This window comes from Myxocyprinus asiaticus, chromosome 4 (genome assembly GCF_019703515.2).
Source record: "Myxocyprinus asiaticus isolate MX2 ecotype Aquarium Trade chromosome 4, UBuf_Myxa_2, whole genome shotgun sequence".
Lineage (NCBI taxonomy): Eukaryota > Metazoa > Chordata > Actinopteri > Cypriniformes > Catostomidae > Myxocyprinus > Myxocyprinus asiaticus.
In genome coordinates this window covers 50,822,501-50,839,625 of record NC_059347.1, presented here as the reverse complement: position 1 = coordinate 50,839,625, position 17,125 = coordinate 50,822,501, and the positions used below count along the sequence as shown (strand labels likewise).

General features: G+C 37.8%; 1 protein-coding gene across 1 annotated transcript in view; it reads left to right on the top strand.

Moving 5' to 3' along the window:
- Positions 1–2,442: 2,442 nt before the first annotated feature.
- The window catches only part of LOC127439949 (protein HIRA), a 19,898-nt gene continuing 5,215 nt past the window's right edge, over positions 2,443–17,125 (top strand). The window contains exons 1-19 of the mRNA XM_051696254.1: positions 2,443–2,731; positions 3,430–3,492; positions 3,659–3,769; positions 5,182–5,272; positions 5,455–5,549; positions 5,639–5,734; positions 6,586–6,746; positions 6,922–7,089; positions 7,209–7,322; positions 9,192–9,262; positions 9,382–9,487; positions 9,604–9,819; positions 10,037–10,122; positions 10,212–10,388; positions 13,206–13,373; positions 13,596–13,800; positions 14,065–14,163; positions 16,893–17,041; position 17,125. The exon at position 17,125 is cut by the window's right edge and continues 161 nt beyond it. Coding sequence (XP_051552214.1) covers positions 2,695–2,731; positions 3,430–3,492; positions 3,659–3,769; positions 5,182–5,272; positions 5,455–5,549; positions 5,639–5,734; positions 6,586–6,746; positions 6,922–7,089; positions 7,209–7,322; positions 9,192–9,262; positions 9,382–9,487; positions 9,604–9,819; positions 10,037–10,122; positions 10,212–10,388; positions 13,206–13,373; positions 13,596–13,800; positions 14,065–14,163; positions 16,893–17,041; position 17,125 — 2,214 coding nt within the window. The 5' untranslated portion in view covers positions 2,443–2,694. The remainder of the gene's footprint in view (positions 2,732–3,429; positions 3,493–3,658; positions 3,770–5,181; positions 5,273–5,454; positions 5,550–5,638; positions 5,735–6,585; positions 6,747–6,921; positions 7,090–7,208; positions 7,323–9,191; positions 9,263–9,381; positions 9,488–9,603; positions 9,820–10,036; positions 10,123–10,211; positions 10,389–13,205; positions 13,374–13,595; positions 13,801–14,064; positions 14,164–16,892; positions 17,042–17,124) is intronic.

The window sequence follows — 17,125 nt, the reverse complement described above, 5'->3', positions numbered from 1 at the left end:
CTCAATTTGTATTTTTTATATATATATATATATATATATATATACATTGGCAGCCAAAAGTTTGGAATAATGTACCTTTGATGTTTCGGAAGGAAATTGGTACTTTAATTCACCAAAGTGACATGCAACTGATCACAAAGTATAGTCAGGACATTACCGATGTAAAAAACAGCACCATCACTATTTGTAAAAAAGTCACAGCCTAGACAGGCCCCATTTCCAGCAGCCATCACTCCAACACCTTATCCTTGAGTAATCATGCTAAATTGTTAATTTGGTACTAGAAAATCACTTGCCATTATATCAAACACAGTTGAAAGCTATTTGGTTCGTTAAATGAAACTTAACATTGTCTTTGTGTTTGTTTTTGAGTTGCCACAGTATGCAATAGGCTGGCATGTCTTAAGATCAATATTAGGTCAAAAATGGCAGCAAAAAAAAATAAACAGCTTTCTCTAGAAACTCGTCAGTCAGTCATTGTTTTGAGGAATGAAGGCTATACAATTGCCAAAAAAAAAAAAAAAATTTTAAATGAAGATTTCATACAAAGGTGTACACTACAGTCTTCAAAGGACAACTGGCTCTAACAAGGACAGAAAGAGATGTGGAAGGCCAGATATACAACTAAACAAGATGATAAGTCCATCAGAGTCTCTAGTTTGAGAAATAGACACCTCACATGTCCTCAACTGACAGCTTCATTGAATTATATGAAGCGTGCTCTTGTTTTTGTTGCATCTGCTTTGATCATACTGCCTTTAAACCAGAATACTGTCCGAGAGGTAAGGGCTCAGCTGTTTTGTTCCATAAACCTTTAGATGGTGCACTGATGGTTATTAGAAAAGAGAAAGTAAAATGAAAGACAAACTGTTCTTCCTCTACAGACAGGGTTGGGAGGGTTACTTTTGAAATGTATTCCACTACAGCTTACAGATTACATGCTGTAAAATGTAATTTGTAACATATTCCATTAGATTACTCAAGGTCAGTAACATATTCTAAATACTTTGGATTACTTCTTCAGCACTGGTAGATTTATTTCATTTGTTTTGACTATAAAACTCTGCCAGTGCTGTAAGACAAAATACACGTTAAAAATACATTCTCTTATGCAGTGTTGTTTCTAATACAAGATAAATCAAATTGATCTTGTTTTAAGGATTTTTAGATATTTTTACAGGACAAAAATACAAATATTATGCCCTTATATCAAAGGTCTTACTAGAAAAAAAAAAAAGAAAGAAATTATGTTCCAACATGAATTTTCTTGATAAAAAAATATGATCGTGCCTGGTAACATGTGCATGTAAAATGGCTAGAAATTGCATTTTAGCTTAGCGTAAAGCTGACAATTTACACAAAGTTTATTTCTATTTCTTCTGCTCCAAACTTACTTCAAACGTACTTCTCTGGCTGCTCGTATGAATGTAACACATCATAAGAAAGTGTTTCACCGCTGTTCAAATGCACTTTGGATCGCATCATTTATATGTATAAATGTTTTCTATCTGAAAGGACTAAATATTAAATGAAACAAATGACAATAAAATGCAAAGTAATCTTTTCAGTAATCAAAATACTTTTTGAATGTAACTGTATTCTAATTACCAATTATTTAAATTGTAACTATAGTGGAATACAGTTACTTATATTTTGTATTTTAAATACGTAATCCCGTTACATGTATTCCGTTACTCCCCAACCCTGTCTACAGATGGATCTCTCTCAGGTCCTCTCTAAGCCAATTATTGTTATTCAGATATCAGATAGCAGATTTCAATGAAAATAATTCAACACCAGTTTCATGTACAACAGTAAAAAGAAGACTCAGGGGTGCAGGCCTTATGGGAAGAATTGCAAAGAAAAAGCCACTTTTGAAACAGAAAAAAAAAAAAAAAAGGTCAGAGTGGGCAAAGAAATACAGACACTGGCCAACAGATAACTGGAAAAGGGTGTTATATTGAGCTTTTGTGGGATCAGCTAGACTGTAAGGTGCGTGAGAAGTGCCCAAGAAGACATGTGGGGTGAAATGTCACCTGAGTATCTGGACAAACTGACAGCTAGATTGCCAAGGATCTGCAAAGCTGTCATTGCTGCACGTGGATTATTTGATTTATTCTGCCAATAAATATTACTAAATGGAATTGACAGTTAGGTACGTATGGCAATGAATGATGGTACATCACATCGTACGCTATCAATACATGTACAAATACTCCAAGGTACTTTAGGTACATGCTTTTTTTTATTAGTGACTTCTGCTTGAGCTTTGTACCATTGTGGATATTATTTGTCAAGTGTGTTTTTTTTGTTTTTTTTTTCTTCACAACTTCCAGGTTCAAGTCGCTTTGGAAAAAAGCCTCCGCTAAATTAATGCACGTAAACAAGGAACAAACAAGTTCATTTTGTGTTTCCAAGGGAACTTCGGAGGAGACGGCGAACTTCCGGCGTGAGTTCAGTTGCTGCTGCTTCACGCTCGGAGGGTGATGAGAGAGAGACGGACACACAGGGAGAGAGAGAGCGAGAGAGAGAGAGAGAGAGAGAAAGAGAGACAGAAATGAAGTTCAACTGAGCAACAAAGTAACGGATGAGCCGCAGCACTTAAGAGGCCGGGCGGGCAGGATTCCCCTCGGAAGCAAAGAAGGAGATCGCGGGCGGTCGCAAAGGGCAGTTTTACAATTGATCAGCCTGGAGATGAAGCTGTTGAAGCCGAGTTGGGTCAGTCACAATGGTGAGTTCCACAGTAGCCCGATTGTGTGTGTGTGTGTGTGTGTGTGTGTGTGTGTGTGTGTGTGTGTGTGTGTGTGTGTGTGTGTGTGTGTATTTGTGTGCATTTGTGCAGGAATCCGGGGCTTCAACTTGCGCTTTTGTCATGTAGAGGCTGATCGGGTCTCTTCTGCAGGGCTCTTTCGTACGCTGATGCACATTTTGGCGCTAAAGAATAGAAATAACTGGGTATTTTTGAGTTTGGCTGATTTTTAGGAAGCCATCCTTGAATTGCATGATGTGCACACCACCCATTTTGAAGTTGCAAAAGACAGGCATACATGGGTCGATGAAGCTGGGGCTGATAGGTTGAAAGGCTAAATTGTTTCACAGTTAAAATTGAAAGTAATTTGTGTCATTTAAGAGATGGATTATAATCAAACGTGTGGCATTGTTTACTTGTGTACAAGGCTTGTTAAGAGGTTTGTTGTTAATGTGACCTCATTTGTATTTTATTCTTAAACTACTATGGAATCCTGTTACATGATGTATTTCTCTCAGTTTGATTAATTTAATTGTGTTTTTTCAGGCTCATGTGTTCTTGGGTATTGTCATATTTACTCTGATAATGGTAAACTAACTCAGTTCTCTTTATGGATAAACTGTATAAACTTCTCTCTTTTTCTTTATTTTTCTTTCTTTATTATTATTTTTTTTTTTTAGGTAAACCAATATTCTCAGTTGATATCCATCCAGATGGAACTAAGTTTGCTACAGGTGGCCAAGGTGAACTTTTAAATTCTAGTGCTCTAAGATCTTCCGTCAATCTTTAGCATAATTATGCTACAACATGGAAATTAGGCTTTGATTTTGAAAACAAATTATGAAACCCATGTTTAATCCTCATTTAGAGTTGTCAAATTGAGAATTTTTGAAAAATTGTGATTGACAGGTGAGGACTCTGGGAAGGTGGTCATCTGGAACATGGCCCCAGTTCTCAGAGAGGAGGAAGAGAAGAATGAAAATATTCCCAAGCTGCTTTGCCAGATGGACAATCACTTAGGTATTACCTGATACTTCCTTTCACATTTCACCTGTATCTATGAAAATACAGGGAAAAAATTCCATCAAGTTGATTTAATCTTCACTTGTCTCTTAATGGAATAATATATATGAAGTGATTCTGTAAATAAAGTTTGAGGAGGATTATTGTTCTCACAATAGTCAAGGTTTCCATGATCTTGGAAAACCTGGAAATATTAGGGAAGTTTAAAATAGTTTTTTTTCTTTAGGCCTCAAAGTCATGAAAATGAACAGAATCTTAAAAGTCATGGAAATTTCTCTAGTTAATATAATTTTTTCTAGTTACACTCTGTTGTAAAATATTTCCTCTAAATATTTTTCTTGGATAGAGTGTAGTGTAAAACTAGCTCACAAGCCAGAGTGAAGTCCAATTTGTGAGCGAATCCTCCTTTTTTTTTTTCTTTTTTTTTTCTCATTAATTTGTCAAAAGTTTTTATAAATCGATCTGAAGATTCATTACTGAATCGGCCTGAATCAAACTGAATAGAAAAATATACGTTTTCAGAAATCACACACAACTGAAAAAGTCATGGAAATTAAAGGCATAGTTCACCCAAAAATAAAAATGATCTCATGATTTACTCACCCTCATGCCATCCCATACGTGTATGACTTTCTTTCATCTGCAGAACACAAAGATTTTTAGAACTAGAAGACTATTTCAGCTCAGTAGGTCCTCACAATGCAAGTGGATGGTGACAAAAACTTTTTAGCTCCAAATGCACATTAAGGTTGAATTAATGGTTAAATTCATGTCTTCTGAAGCGATTTGATAGGTCTGGGTGAGAAACAGATCAATATTTTTAGTCCTTGTTTACTATCAATCTCCACTTTCACATTCTTCTTTTGTTTTTGTCGATTCGCATTCTTCATGCATATCACCACTGATTGGGCAGGGAGGAGAGTTTATAGGAAAATAGGACATAAATATTGATCTGTTTCTCATCCACACCTATCATATCACTTCTGAAGATATGGATTAAAACACTGGAGTCATATGGATTACTTTTATGCTGCCTTTATGTGCATTTTGGAGCTTCAGAGTTCTGGCCACCATTCAGTTGCATTGTATGGACCTACAGAGGTGAAATAAAAAATCTTTGTGTTCAGCAATAAAAAAAAGAAAAAGAAAGAAAAACATACACATCTTGGATGACATGAGGGTGAGTAAATTATAAGAGAATTTTAATTTTGGGGTGAACTATCCCTTTAAAAGAATAATTCAAAGCCATTGTTGTAGATTATTATTTCTCTTGATTTAAATGCATTTCAAACTCCTTTGCAAATGCGTCACCAGGAATGAACTGCATTTCCAGAATGTGAGACAGAATGTGTGACACTGTTGAATATTCAGCATCTAATCGAATGTTTATGTAATTTTGTGCATTTCAGCTTGTGTGAATTGTGTGCGCTGGTCAAATAATGGCTTGTATCTGGCGTCAGGAGGTGATGACAAACTCGTCATGGTGTGGAAGAGAGCTGCGTGAGTTAAACTAACAAATTATGTGTATCACTCTTTTTACTTAATTCTGCATCAAGTTTTTTGCATACTTCAGGACTCAGACTAGTCTTTATTTTGTTTATGCGACACGAAAATACACAATATATACTCTCATTCACAGACAGACCTTTGAGGCATTATGTGCTATCTCTTTTGTTAAACAGTTTCATAGGTCCAAGCACAGTGTTTGGATCTAGCAGTAAACTGGCTAATGTGGAACAGTGGAGGTGTGTCACCATTCTGAGGAACCACACAGGAGGTAAGAAACAAATGTTGCCCATGTGGCTTTTGTCATCATTTTTTGGCATTGTGTGATGCACGTGTTATTTTGTTTAAATGTGATTTCAGATGTAATGGACGTCGCCTGGTCGCCTCATGATGTCTGGCTCGCGTCGTGCAGTGTGGATAACACCATCGTCATCTGGAATGCCCGAAAATTCCCAGGTGGGCCAAGAGTTAAAGATTAGTTGTTTAAGTTTTAAAGATGTTTTAAAAAGTTTGTTTTTAAGGGTTTAGAATGGAAGTTTTGTTAGGGCATTTTACAGAGGTCGAGTTATGACGAAGATCTACATTAATATTAGTGCTGTCAGTTGATTTAAAATATTTAATCTCGATTAATCACATGATTTTCTTATTTTTATTTAATCGCAATGAATCACAGATTTTGAAAGTACTAAAATTTGACTCTATATGTACAAATGCATTTAGTTACTACTTAGGAAAGAAAGCAAAAACAATATTTAACAATATTGTTTTATTAACATTTTTTAAAACAAAGTATTCCACAATATAAGGACAGAAATGCACTAAAATAGCACCAATTTAAATAACATTAAACGTTTCCCAAAGTCTAAGTGGGAGGTTGAGTAATTGAAATATTGAGTCCATGTAGTTTGCATATTTTGCAATGGGCATTAAATCTCTTAAACCCTCATCCTCCACATTATAAATAGTGGCTATACATTTTGCTACAGCAATCGTGAAGCCGCATTTAGATGATTTGCCTCTTTGAACTCCAAATGAAAAACTGCTTGCAGAGAATGTCTTGATTTGGTTTTAGCGGTGGCACTGTAATGATACTTCATCCGAATTGTCTGAAACGCGACGACGGGGAAATGGTTTACTCCAGCGGGCCATGCAATTTAGAAAACGTAACGCGTTAAACATTTTAAACTAATCGCATACGTTAACTCGTTAATTTTGACGGCTCTAATTGATATACACTGGCAGCTCTAAATTATTTCTCCATAGCTGCATCCCCAGCATCAAAGATTGTGTGTTTGATTGTACCACAGAGATCGTGACGACTTTAAAGGGACACACAGGGCTAGTGAAAGGCCTAACGTGGGACCCCGTGGGCAAATACATCGCCTCCCAGGCAGACGACCACAGCCTGAAGGTCTGGAGGACCATGGACTGGCAACTGGAGACCAACATCACCAAACCTTTCAATGAGGTAGGACCACACCACTCTCCAAACTTGATCTGTTCACATTCTGTTGGCTAGAATTTCGAGTTTGTGATCTTATTATCATTTAGTGTGTTTTTTTTGGCTTACTTTGAATTGTTTACATGTGCCTGACCCTGTAATCTCTCCCTTTTTCTTTTTCTTTTTTCTTGCTTTTGTTTAGTGTGGTGGCACCACACATGTCCTGAGGCTGAGCTGGTCTCCAGACGGTCAGTACCTGGTCTCAGCCCACGCCATGAATAATTCTGGGCCCACAGCTCAGATCATTGAACGTGATGGCTGGAAAACAAATATGGACTTCGTGGGTCATCGAAAAGCTGTTACTGTGGTGGTTAGTGTTGGCACAAACCTGTCACCTTTGACTTTTTGTAGCTTGGCATGCAATAAAATCTCTTTTTTTCAAGTTTCTGATAAGTGAATAAGCTCTTTGATTTGATTTGTTTCTCTCAGAAGTTTAACCCTAAGATCTTTAAGAAGAAACAGAAGAACGGCAGCACGCCCAAACCCAGCTGCCCGTACTGCTGCTGTGCTGTGGGCAGTAAGGACCGCTCGCTCTCTGTATGGGTATGACACTTTTCCTTACCAGGCCTTTATTTTATTCATAAGTCATTTACATTTACATTTTACATAACATTTAGCCAATAAGCATATGCTTTTGTCCAAAGTGATTTACAAAAGGAGGAACATAAGCAGTTTGTCATACAAAAGCCAACAATATCCCCAGTATTGCACTGCCAAGTTCTAATCGTAGTTGGAGTAGTAAAGAAAAGCTGAAGAAAAACACAGAAGAAAGAAACCGACACAGAGAGATTTTGTTGAAAAGGTTTTAAAGGTTTCAACAGATAGGGTGGGGGTTAGAAGCGTATTCCACTACTGGGGAACAGTGGTGAAATAGGCCTCATTCTCTGATTGATTTTTGTGGTCATGTGGTGTCTTGTGTGCCTTTATATCAAATGATAGGTCTAACAGATGGTCATCTGATGAAACCTCTACATACAGTATGTAATAAGTGACAATGTCTTCCATGTTAATCAGAGATTTTGTCCTTACAAATCGAGAAAGGTAACTCACTTTACACTATGGAACACTATGGTCCTAATAAAATGCCTGTTGTGGTCTTCTACTGCTGTAGTCCATCTGCCTCATGGTTCGACGTGTTGTGCATTCTGAGATGCTATTCTTCTCACTACAGTTGTACAGAGTAGTTATCTGAGTTACCGTAGCCTTTCTGTCAGCTCAAACCAGTCTGGCCATTCTCCGTTGACCTCTCTCATCAACAAGATATTTCATTTCGCAGAACTGACACTCACTAGATGTTTTTTTGTTTTTGGCACCATTCTGAGTAAACTATAGAGACTGTTGTGTGTGAAAATTAGGGGTGGGTAAAAATATTGTTCTTCCGATTAATTGCAATCTTCATTTGAACGATATCGATTCTTAAATCCTAAAATCAATCTTTCACTAAATGCGCAACCTCGACTACAATGAGAGGAATTCACTCACATTTGACATTCGAGTCCTCTCTAGTTAACATGCGCTCATTTAAAGGCGCTGTTTACAGAAATGCCGTTTTTTTGGTTAAAGAAACAGTACCGGTTTTAGCACGTGTTCAACAAATCAATGTAAATACTTGTAAATAGTAAAAATTATGCAATTGAACAATAAATATTTAACAAAAATTGTATAGGAAATATAATATCTTATTTATTGATTGAATAGACTGATTTGTTCATTTTTAAAAAGCCAAAATGATGAAAAATTAATAAAATAATATTAGTAAAATCTATATTTTCCTAATGTACCTAGTTAAAACGTCCCCTGTATAATTAACAGCATTAGATATAAAATAAATTATCTATGTAAGCAAATGGGACATTACAACTGAAATAAACCCATATGATTCGATATTGAATTGAATCAAAATTGGAATCGAATCAAATCGAGAGCTTGTGAATCGGAATCGGATTGAATCGGGAAATCTGTATCAATACCCAGCCCTAGTGAAAATCCAAGCAGATCAGCAGTTACAGAAATTCTCAAACCAGCCCGTCTGGCACCAACAATCATGCCACAGTCGAAATCACTGAGATCACATTTTTCCCTATTTTGATGGTTGATGTGTACATTAGCAGAAGCTCCTGACCCGCATCTGCATGATACATGATGCATTGCACTGCTGCCACAGGATTAGCTGATTAGATAATAGCATAAATAAATAGGTGTAAGGGTGTTCCTAATAAAGTGGTCGGTGAGTGTAAAGCTGTATATTAAACATTAATTGTTTGTGATTTTGTTCATATAGTTTTTCACCTTGATTGAAATTGCTTAGTAACCTGTTGCATCATTGCAATCATGGATTGTACACAATGAAAGAGTGTAAATTCTGAATGTTGAGATTACACTTCTTGAAGGTTTTTTGCTGTTGTTTTTCAGCTCACCTCACTCAAACGTCCTCTGGTGGTCATTCATGACCTTTTCGATAAGTCCATCATGGACATTACATGGTAAGACATCAGTATTTCTATTTTCCAAGCTTTGTAAAGCACTATTAACTCTGTAGTGTGGTAATAATTACATCCATTTGATGACGCTGAACTTATTATGAACTGATTGTATCCGTCAGGACTCTAAATGGGCTTGGACTCTTGGTGTGCTCCATGGATGGAACTGTTGCCTTCCTGGACTTTTCTCAGGATGAGTTGGGAGATCCACTGAATGAAGAGGAAAAGGTAGATGTGCACACAAGAGACACAAACATTTGTGGTTAAAGATTTGGGCTGGTACCTGAAAGGGCATTGCACACTCCAGATTTCCTTAATCTTTCTCTTTCTATGTCTCACTGCAGAACACTATTCATCAGAACATCTATGGAAAGAGTCTGGCCATCACTATGGAGTCACAGCTTTCCAGCACAATCATTGAGAACCCAGAAATGCTCAAGTACCAACAGGAGCGCCAGGGGAACCAGAATATTAATGAAGCCCAGGGATGCGGTCCTGAGACCCAGACGCCCAAACTCACTAATGTGCTCAACGGAGAGTCCCTGGAGGACATCAGAAAGGTTAGATGAAAGTATATGGAATAGCAACACACACACTACATAGGATGTAGTGAAATATTTAATAATTTGCATACACATTACATGACTTTCAAGTCACCGAGTAACAAATGTATGTTTATATGTAACATGAGAGAGAGAGCGAGTGACAGGTATGTATATTTCACTTTGTTTGCTTTGTTAATCAAATCACTAAAAGACTTTTGCTTTGATTGGACAGAACCTCTTAAAAAAGCAGGTCGAGACCAGAACTGCGGACGGGAGGCGAAGAATCACACCCCTCTGTATCGCACAGCTCGACACAGGGTAACAAACACATACAACAACATAGCTAGAATTACCGCTTACCTTTAACGCTGTATGTAAGTGTTTACATTTCACTTTGTTTTATCCAGGGATTTCTCGCCAGCATTGTTTAACAGCGTGCCGATCTTGCCGGGGTCGTCTGCGTCGACCCAGCTGACCCCTCAGATATCTTCTGATTCCAGCACGGCCAACTCATTGGGCCTACGACCCTCCCACGACCCCTCTACCACCTCTCCCAACAAAACTACCGAAGAGAATAAGGATGGGTAAGTATGTACATGTAGAAGTGTAGTGATGTAAATCATATTTATAAAAGGTGTGGTTTTATACTGTATATAATGTTCAAAAACATGAATATTAGAAGTCATCCGATATTGGATTTTACCGATACCGATAACTAAGGTGTCAGAAGAAAGCTGATAACCTAATAATCGGCCGATCATTTTTAAAATCGATATACTGAATGTGTTGAAATTTTCTGTTTTCATTTCACCTCCAGAGGCTGCAATAGTCTAGCACACCACCCGTGGGGAAAACACTATCATCATTGGTTTTTGTAGTTAAGCGATTAAAAGGATAAATCAGTCGACCTCGAATTAATAATAATTACAAAAGGTTTAGGGCTGGTTATTGATACAGATTTTCTGAGTAAATTCCAGTTCACAGGCTCTTGATTCTATTCTGATTTGATATTGATTTATAATGCAGCTAATTATACAGGGGACCTTCTAAGTAGGTACATTATGAAAATATAAATTTTACAAATCTTATTTTGTTTTTTATGACTTGTCACATTTTAGCTTTTTAAAAACATACAAATCCATGTATTCCATCAATAGATATATTATGATGATTTGATTATTTTTGCCTATTTTCAAGTATTTACATTGATTTGTAGAACACGTGCTAAAAGTCAGTACTGTCTCTTTAAGAAAACAGGCTGTTTTGAGCATCTGTAAATGAGCGCATATTAAAGAGAGAGGACTCTAATGGCCTCTTAACCTCATCCATGCTATTCGTGATTAGAATTAAATGTTTGTTTTGATGTTTTTGATGTAAAGAACAGAAAGGATGTTAAATACAAATTTTTTAATGACAAATGGATTGTGTGGATCTCGTCTTTGAACATTAATCAAACTTTAACTCTCAACACACAGTGAAAGGATGCTGAAGTTCTTAGCCAATATAGTACTTAATCGGTGTTGAGTGAAATCTGAACAATTAGTGGCTCATCACAGACATTTTTAGTCGCATAGCACGAAATTTGGTGTCATATACGAGAGATTTACTTGCATTGTAGAGAGTTGCGCATTTAGTAAAAGATCGATTTTTGGATTTAGGAATCGACATCGAGGTTGTTCAAATAAAGATCACGATGCATCGGAAAATATTTTTGCCCAGTCCTAAATAGGTCTGATATGTTGCTATATATTAAGATTAGAGTCTTTGATCTGTGCTGTGGCCTAGTGGTTAGTGCACATGCTTCTGACATGTTGAGCTATGGTGCTCATGTGGGATACACAGGTTCAAATCTGGCCTACGTCATGTCCCGATCGAATTACAGTTGAAGTCAGAAGTTTACATACACTTAGATTGAAGTCATTAAACTCATTTTGTAACCGCTCCACAGATTTCATATTAGCAAACTATAGTTTGGCAAGTCATTTAGGACATCTACTTTGTGCATGACACAAGTAATTTTTCCAACAATTGTTTACAAACAGATTGTTTCACTTTTAATTGACTATATCACAATTCCAGTGGGTCAGAAGTTTACATACACTAAGTTAATTGTGCCTTTAAGCAGCTTGGAAAATTCCAGAAACTGATGTCAAACCTTTAGGCAATTAGCTTCTGATAGGCTAATTGGTTAATTGGAGTCAATTGGGGGTGTACCCGTGGATGTATTTTAAGGCCTACTTTCAAACTCAGTGCCTCTTTGCTTGACATCATGGGAAAATCAAAAGAAATCAGCCAAGACCCCAGAAAAAAAATTGTGGACCTTCACAAGTCTGGCTTATCCTTGGGAGCAGTTTCATACGCCTGAAGGTACCACGTTCATCTGTACAAACAATAGTATGCAAGTATAAACACCATGGGACCATGCAGCCATCATACCGCTCAGGAAGGAGACACATTCTGTCTCCTAGAGATGAACATAGTTTGGTGCGAAAAGTGCAAATCAATCCCAGAATCAATTACAGCAAAGGACCTTGTGAAGGTGCTGGAGGAAACGGGTAGACAAGTATCTATATCCACAGTAAAACGAGTCCTATATCGACATAACCTGAAAGGCTGCTCAGCAAAGAAGAAGCCAGTGCTCCAAAACCGCCATAAAAAAGCCAGACTACTGTTTGCAAGTGCACATGGAAACAAAGATCTTACTTTCTGGAGAAATTTCCTCTGGTCTGATGAAACAAAAATTGAAATGTTTGGCCATAATGACCATCATTATGTTTTGAGGGAAAAGGGTGAGGCTTGCAAGCCGAAGAACACCACCCCAACCGTGAAGCATAGGGATGGCAGCATCATGTTGTAGGGGTGTTTTGCTGCAGGAGGGACTGGTGCACTTCACAAAATAGATGGCATCATGAGGAAGGAAAATTATGTGGATATATTGAAGCAACATCTCAAGACATCAGCCAGGAAGTTAAAGCTCGGTCGCAAATGGGTATTCCAAATGGACCCCAAGCATACCTCCAAAGCTGTGGAAAATGGCTTAAGGACAACAAAGTCAAAGTATTGGAGTGGCCATCACAAAGCCTTACCTCAATCCGATAGAAAATTTGTGGGCAGAACTGAAAAAGTATGTGCAAGCAAGGAGGCCTACAAACCTGACTTGGTTACACCAGTTCTGTCTGGAGGAATGGACCAAAATTCCAGCAACTTATTGTGAGAAGCTTTTGGAAGGCTACCCAAAACGTTCGACCCAAGTTAGATAATTTAGAGGCAATGCTACCAAATACTAACAAAGTGTATGTAAACTACTGACCCACTGGAAATGTGATTGATATCAGTACCCTAGCATTGTGGCAGCAGGTTTTGTTAATTTTTTTCTACTATCTCTGGTCATTCTCTTTCAGTGGAGCTCCACCTATAAACTCAGTTGGTATGAAATCTAATCTGCTGTTGACATCCGCCTCCAAGATCGAGCCAATGAAAGCACTGGACTCACGATTCACTGAGAGGTCAAAGGCCACACCAGGGGTCACTAGCGTACCACCAACTGTGGGCATCACCCCACTTGACAGGTAATAAAGTATTTTAGACACATGTGATATATTGTTTTTCCTTTTTGCATGTTCCTTTTTTCTCTTTTATACTTGATCTTGCACAGCACATTGGTCAGCCACTGTTGTATTAAATTGTGCTATATAAATACATTTGACATGGTGTTTTTCTCTGTTGTAAGAATCCATTCTGTAGGATGTTTTGATTCTTAATTGATTCGTAGTTGTTTTGTACTTCTTTAGGGTAAAAGACAACAGCTCTGTGAAGGAGCCTAGAGGGAAAGATGAGACCAGTAGTGACAGTGAGGACAAAATCATGGTGAAATCACTCTCGATGGCTAAGAGGAAGGTAGAGATGGAGGGAGGAGAGGTGGTAGAGAAGAGAAAGAAGGGAAGGCCAAGGAAAGATGCCAAAATGATGATGCCCGTATCACAGCCCTTCCCACAGGTGGCATTTCCTTCATTGTACTTCCTTTATTCCTTCTTTTATTTATTTATTTTTTTATATAAGTACATGACAAATGCAAACATGGGGCCCTGAGAATGTTTAAAGGCATGCAGATGTGTTATTTTGTAAATTTTAGTGTTTGTTAGCGCTTGAATCAATGATTCTGTGAAGCAATTAGGCAGTTAGAAGTTAAGAATCTTATTTCAGTCTCTTTCTTGTATTATTATTGCTTATTTTGTTTACTGGTCTGTTCACATTTTGTAGACTTCATTTTCAGTGGAAAAGGAGCCAGTTCGATTAGCAACACCTGTTGTGGCATTAAAACTTCCCACCCCATCAATCCAGAAATCATTCAGCACTCAGGTATGACACATGGTCCATAACACACACACACACACACACACAAATGCAAAGCTGCAAAACTCCCTACACCCAAGATATCAATCCTGCATTTACATTTGTGCCCTTGGCAGAGCATATTGTGTATTCAGATAGCTTGCAATACAGGTCAAGTACTAAATCAAAAAGAATGGCAATACAATATAACATAAACAGAGCGCTGATACAATGGCAACTCCAGATAAAAGACGTGTCAGGTTAATTACTTCGGTAGAAAAAGTTTTAAAACATTAAAGTGCTAACAATAAAAGCAAAATAAGGTATCAATGAAACCTGTTAATAAATGGTTTGACGTTCACATTTTGTTGATATTTCCTATTAAAAGGACGAAGTTGGGGCAGGACATATTGCTTTAGTACAAAAGTAAAAAGTGCTATATAAATAAATTAGGGCTGTGAATCGATAATGTTTTAAAAATCAAATTAATTGCATGGGATGGCGATTAATTAATCGCATATATAAATATTAGCTGAGAAAGCCTCTCGAATGAAAATTCAATGTATAACGATCAAATAATTATAAATCTAATATATAATTATAAAAATAATAAATATGATAATTAAAATGCATTACATTACCTTGCCAGACAAGTAAAGCATTGATAAGACAATATAAAAAGTGAGGGGCCTGGGTAGCTCAGTGGTAAAATACGCTGGCTACCACCCCTGGAGTTCGCTAGTTCGAATCCCAGGGCGTGCTGAGTGACTCCAGCCAGGTCTCCTAAGCAACCAAATCGGCCTGATTGCTAGGGAGGGTAGAGTCACAGGGGGTAATCTCCTCATGGTCGCTATAATGTGATTTGTTCTCGGTGGGGCGCATGGTGAATTGAGCGTGGTTGCTGCGGTGGATGGTGTGAAGCCTCCGCACGCGCTATGTCTCCGTGGCAACGCGCTCAACAAGCCACGTGATAAGATGTGCGGGTTGACTGTCTCAGACGTGGAGGCAACTGGGATTCGACTGAGGCGAATCACTATGCGACCACGAGGGCTTAGAGCGCATTGGGAATTGGGCATTCCAAATTGGGAGAAAAAAAGGGGAAAAATCCTCCCAATGACAATATATTTATTTCCATATAATTGAACATAAGCCTATCGTTTTGCAGTTGAATTCACCAATCTGTCAGAAATATATTTATTATAAAGGCTTTTCTAAAGATTCGGCAATGTACACATGCGTCAGATGGATGCTTTTAGAGCACTTTAGTTGCGTTGCGTAGGAAACGCCGCGTTTTTTTAGGTCGCTGTGTCAAGTTAAAGTAGTTTGAAACTTAGAAAAACACGTCTCGTGATCCCTGCATATGGAATTGCGCTCCGTCCAGCTGTGTTTGAACTCAAGAACGCGTCCTCATCTTGTAATATAGCTGGTGTCAACGCACAGCTGTGCGTTGCCAATACAGCTGGAGTTTTGCTTACTCCCCCCTCCTGAAAACAGGTGGCATTCAAGCTTGAATTGCTCTGATGTTAGGAATATTCCTTATTACTGTCCGGGGACATATTAATTGTGACAGCCCTAAAATAAATAAATGTAAATCAAATTGACAAATTTTTTTTTTTTAAATTGCCAGTATCCTTTAATTTACATCACAACCTGGCAAAACCATGATTTGATACTTGCTGTTGCAAGTCGGTGGCAGGTGTTTTTTGGGGGAGGGGCCATTATGATTTTAGAGAGCATTTTATTGGATAGAAAAAAAAAGTGTACACACTTTTGAGGAGATGGTGTCATTAATATTTTTGATCCAATTTTTCCGGAAGAGTAAAATTGAACATTAGGGCTGGACGATAGGACGATGTAATCAGATATCGATGATATCAGACAAATATCCCAATGCCGACTGCAACACTAATTGACAGACAATGATCAACAATATTGGGAAATGACAAAACAATGGTTCTGGGAAGTCGCTAAATATATTAAATAGTGGCCCAGGGTGTTAAATTAGCACCCACCAAATGCGGGTGTTTCATGCGCAGGGGCGGATTTGCTTATCTACCCACCACCACTGTGGCAGTTGACCTGTAAAACATCTCAGAGTGACGCATGAAAACAAATGCTGTTACACACAAAGACACACACTTTATTATATTTTTAAGAACAGACAACAGAAAAGCCATTGATGCGCTTGTCTGATTCGCTGTTTGTTCAGAGGTGTGCAGCGCTAACGTGTCTCGTGGAACAAGTGCATGTAAAGTTCTCACTCTTTTCAGTCGTCTGAAAACAGTTTGCAAGAATATTGTCATCTAATTTAGTTTGCTTTATTTCCAAGGAGCAGTTCGCGCTTAACATGCATTGTGAATGCAACTCTGGAGGTTCACTTAATATACTTGTTAAATGTTTGGATTTGGGGAGGTGGTTATTAATTTATTTATTTATTTTTTACCACTTTGTTACTTTAATTGCTTTTTTTGTTTAGTTTGAAGTGGAATTTAAATTTTGAAAAATCTTTGGTGTAAGTTTTTCAAGTTTCATAGAATGAATACAATTTTAAAAGCAAAATCAATTAAGCAAGAATATTTACCAGTCCATCTGCAGGAGGGTTGACGATGTAATCAAATATCGCAATATATTTTTTAATAAAAATATAATACATTTACTAACATAAATTTACAAGTACACCAGCATTTAGATGGCCTCAAAGCTTATAGAAATCCAATTTTTGAATTTCATGGGATCTTTAACCGGTGTATGTTTAGGTTGGCACAGATGCTGTTACATACCTAGAGGTGGAGAATGAGGTCTCTGTGGTGTCTGGGGCCCGTCTCAGTCAGCTCAAATGGAGCAGAGATGGCCGGGAATGGGACACACTTCTACCCAGTCGCATTGTCATTGCCACTGGGAGTAGGTGGGAACGCACATGTATTACAACAAATAGGTTTACTCCTGATATTGATCTCTCTACTAAAACACCTTTTTCTGTTGTCATAGC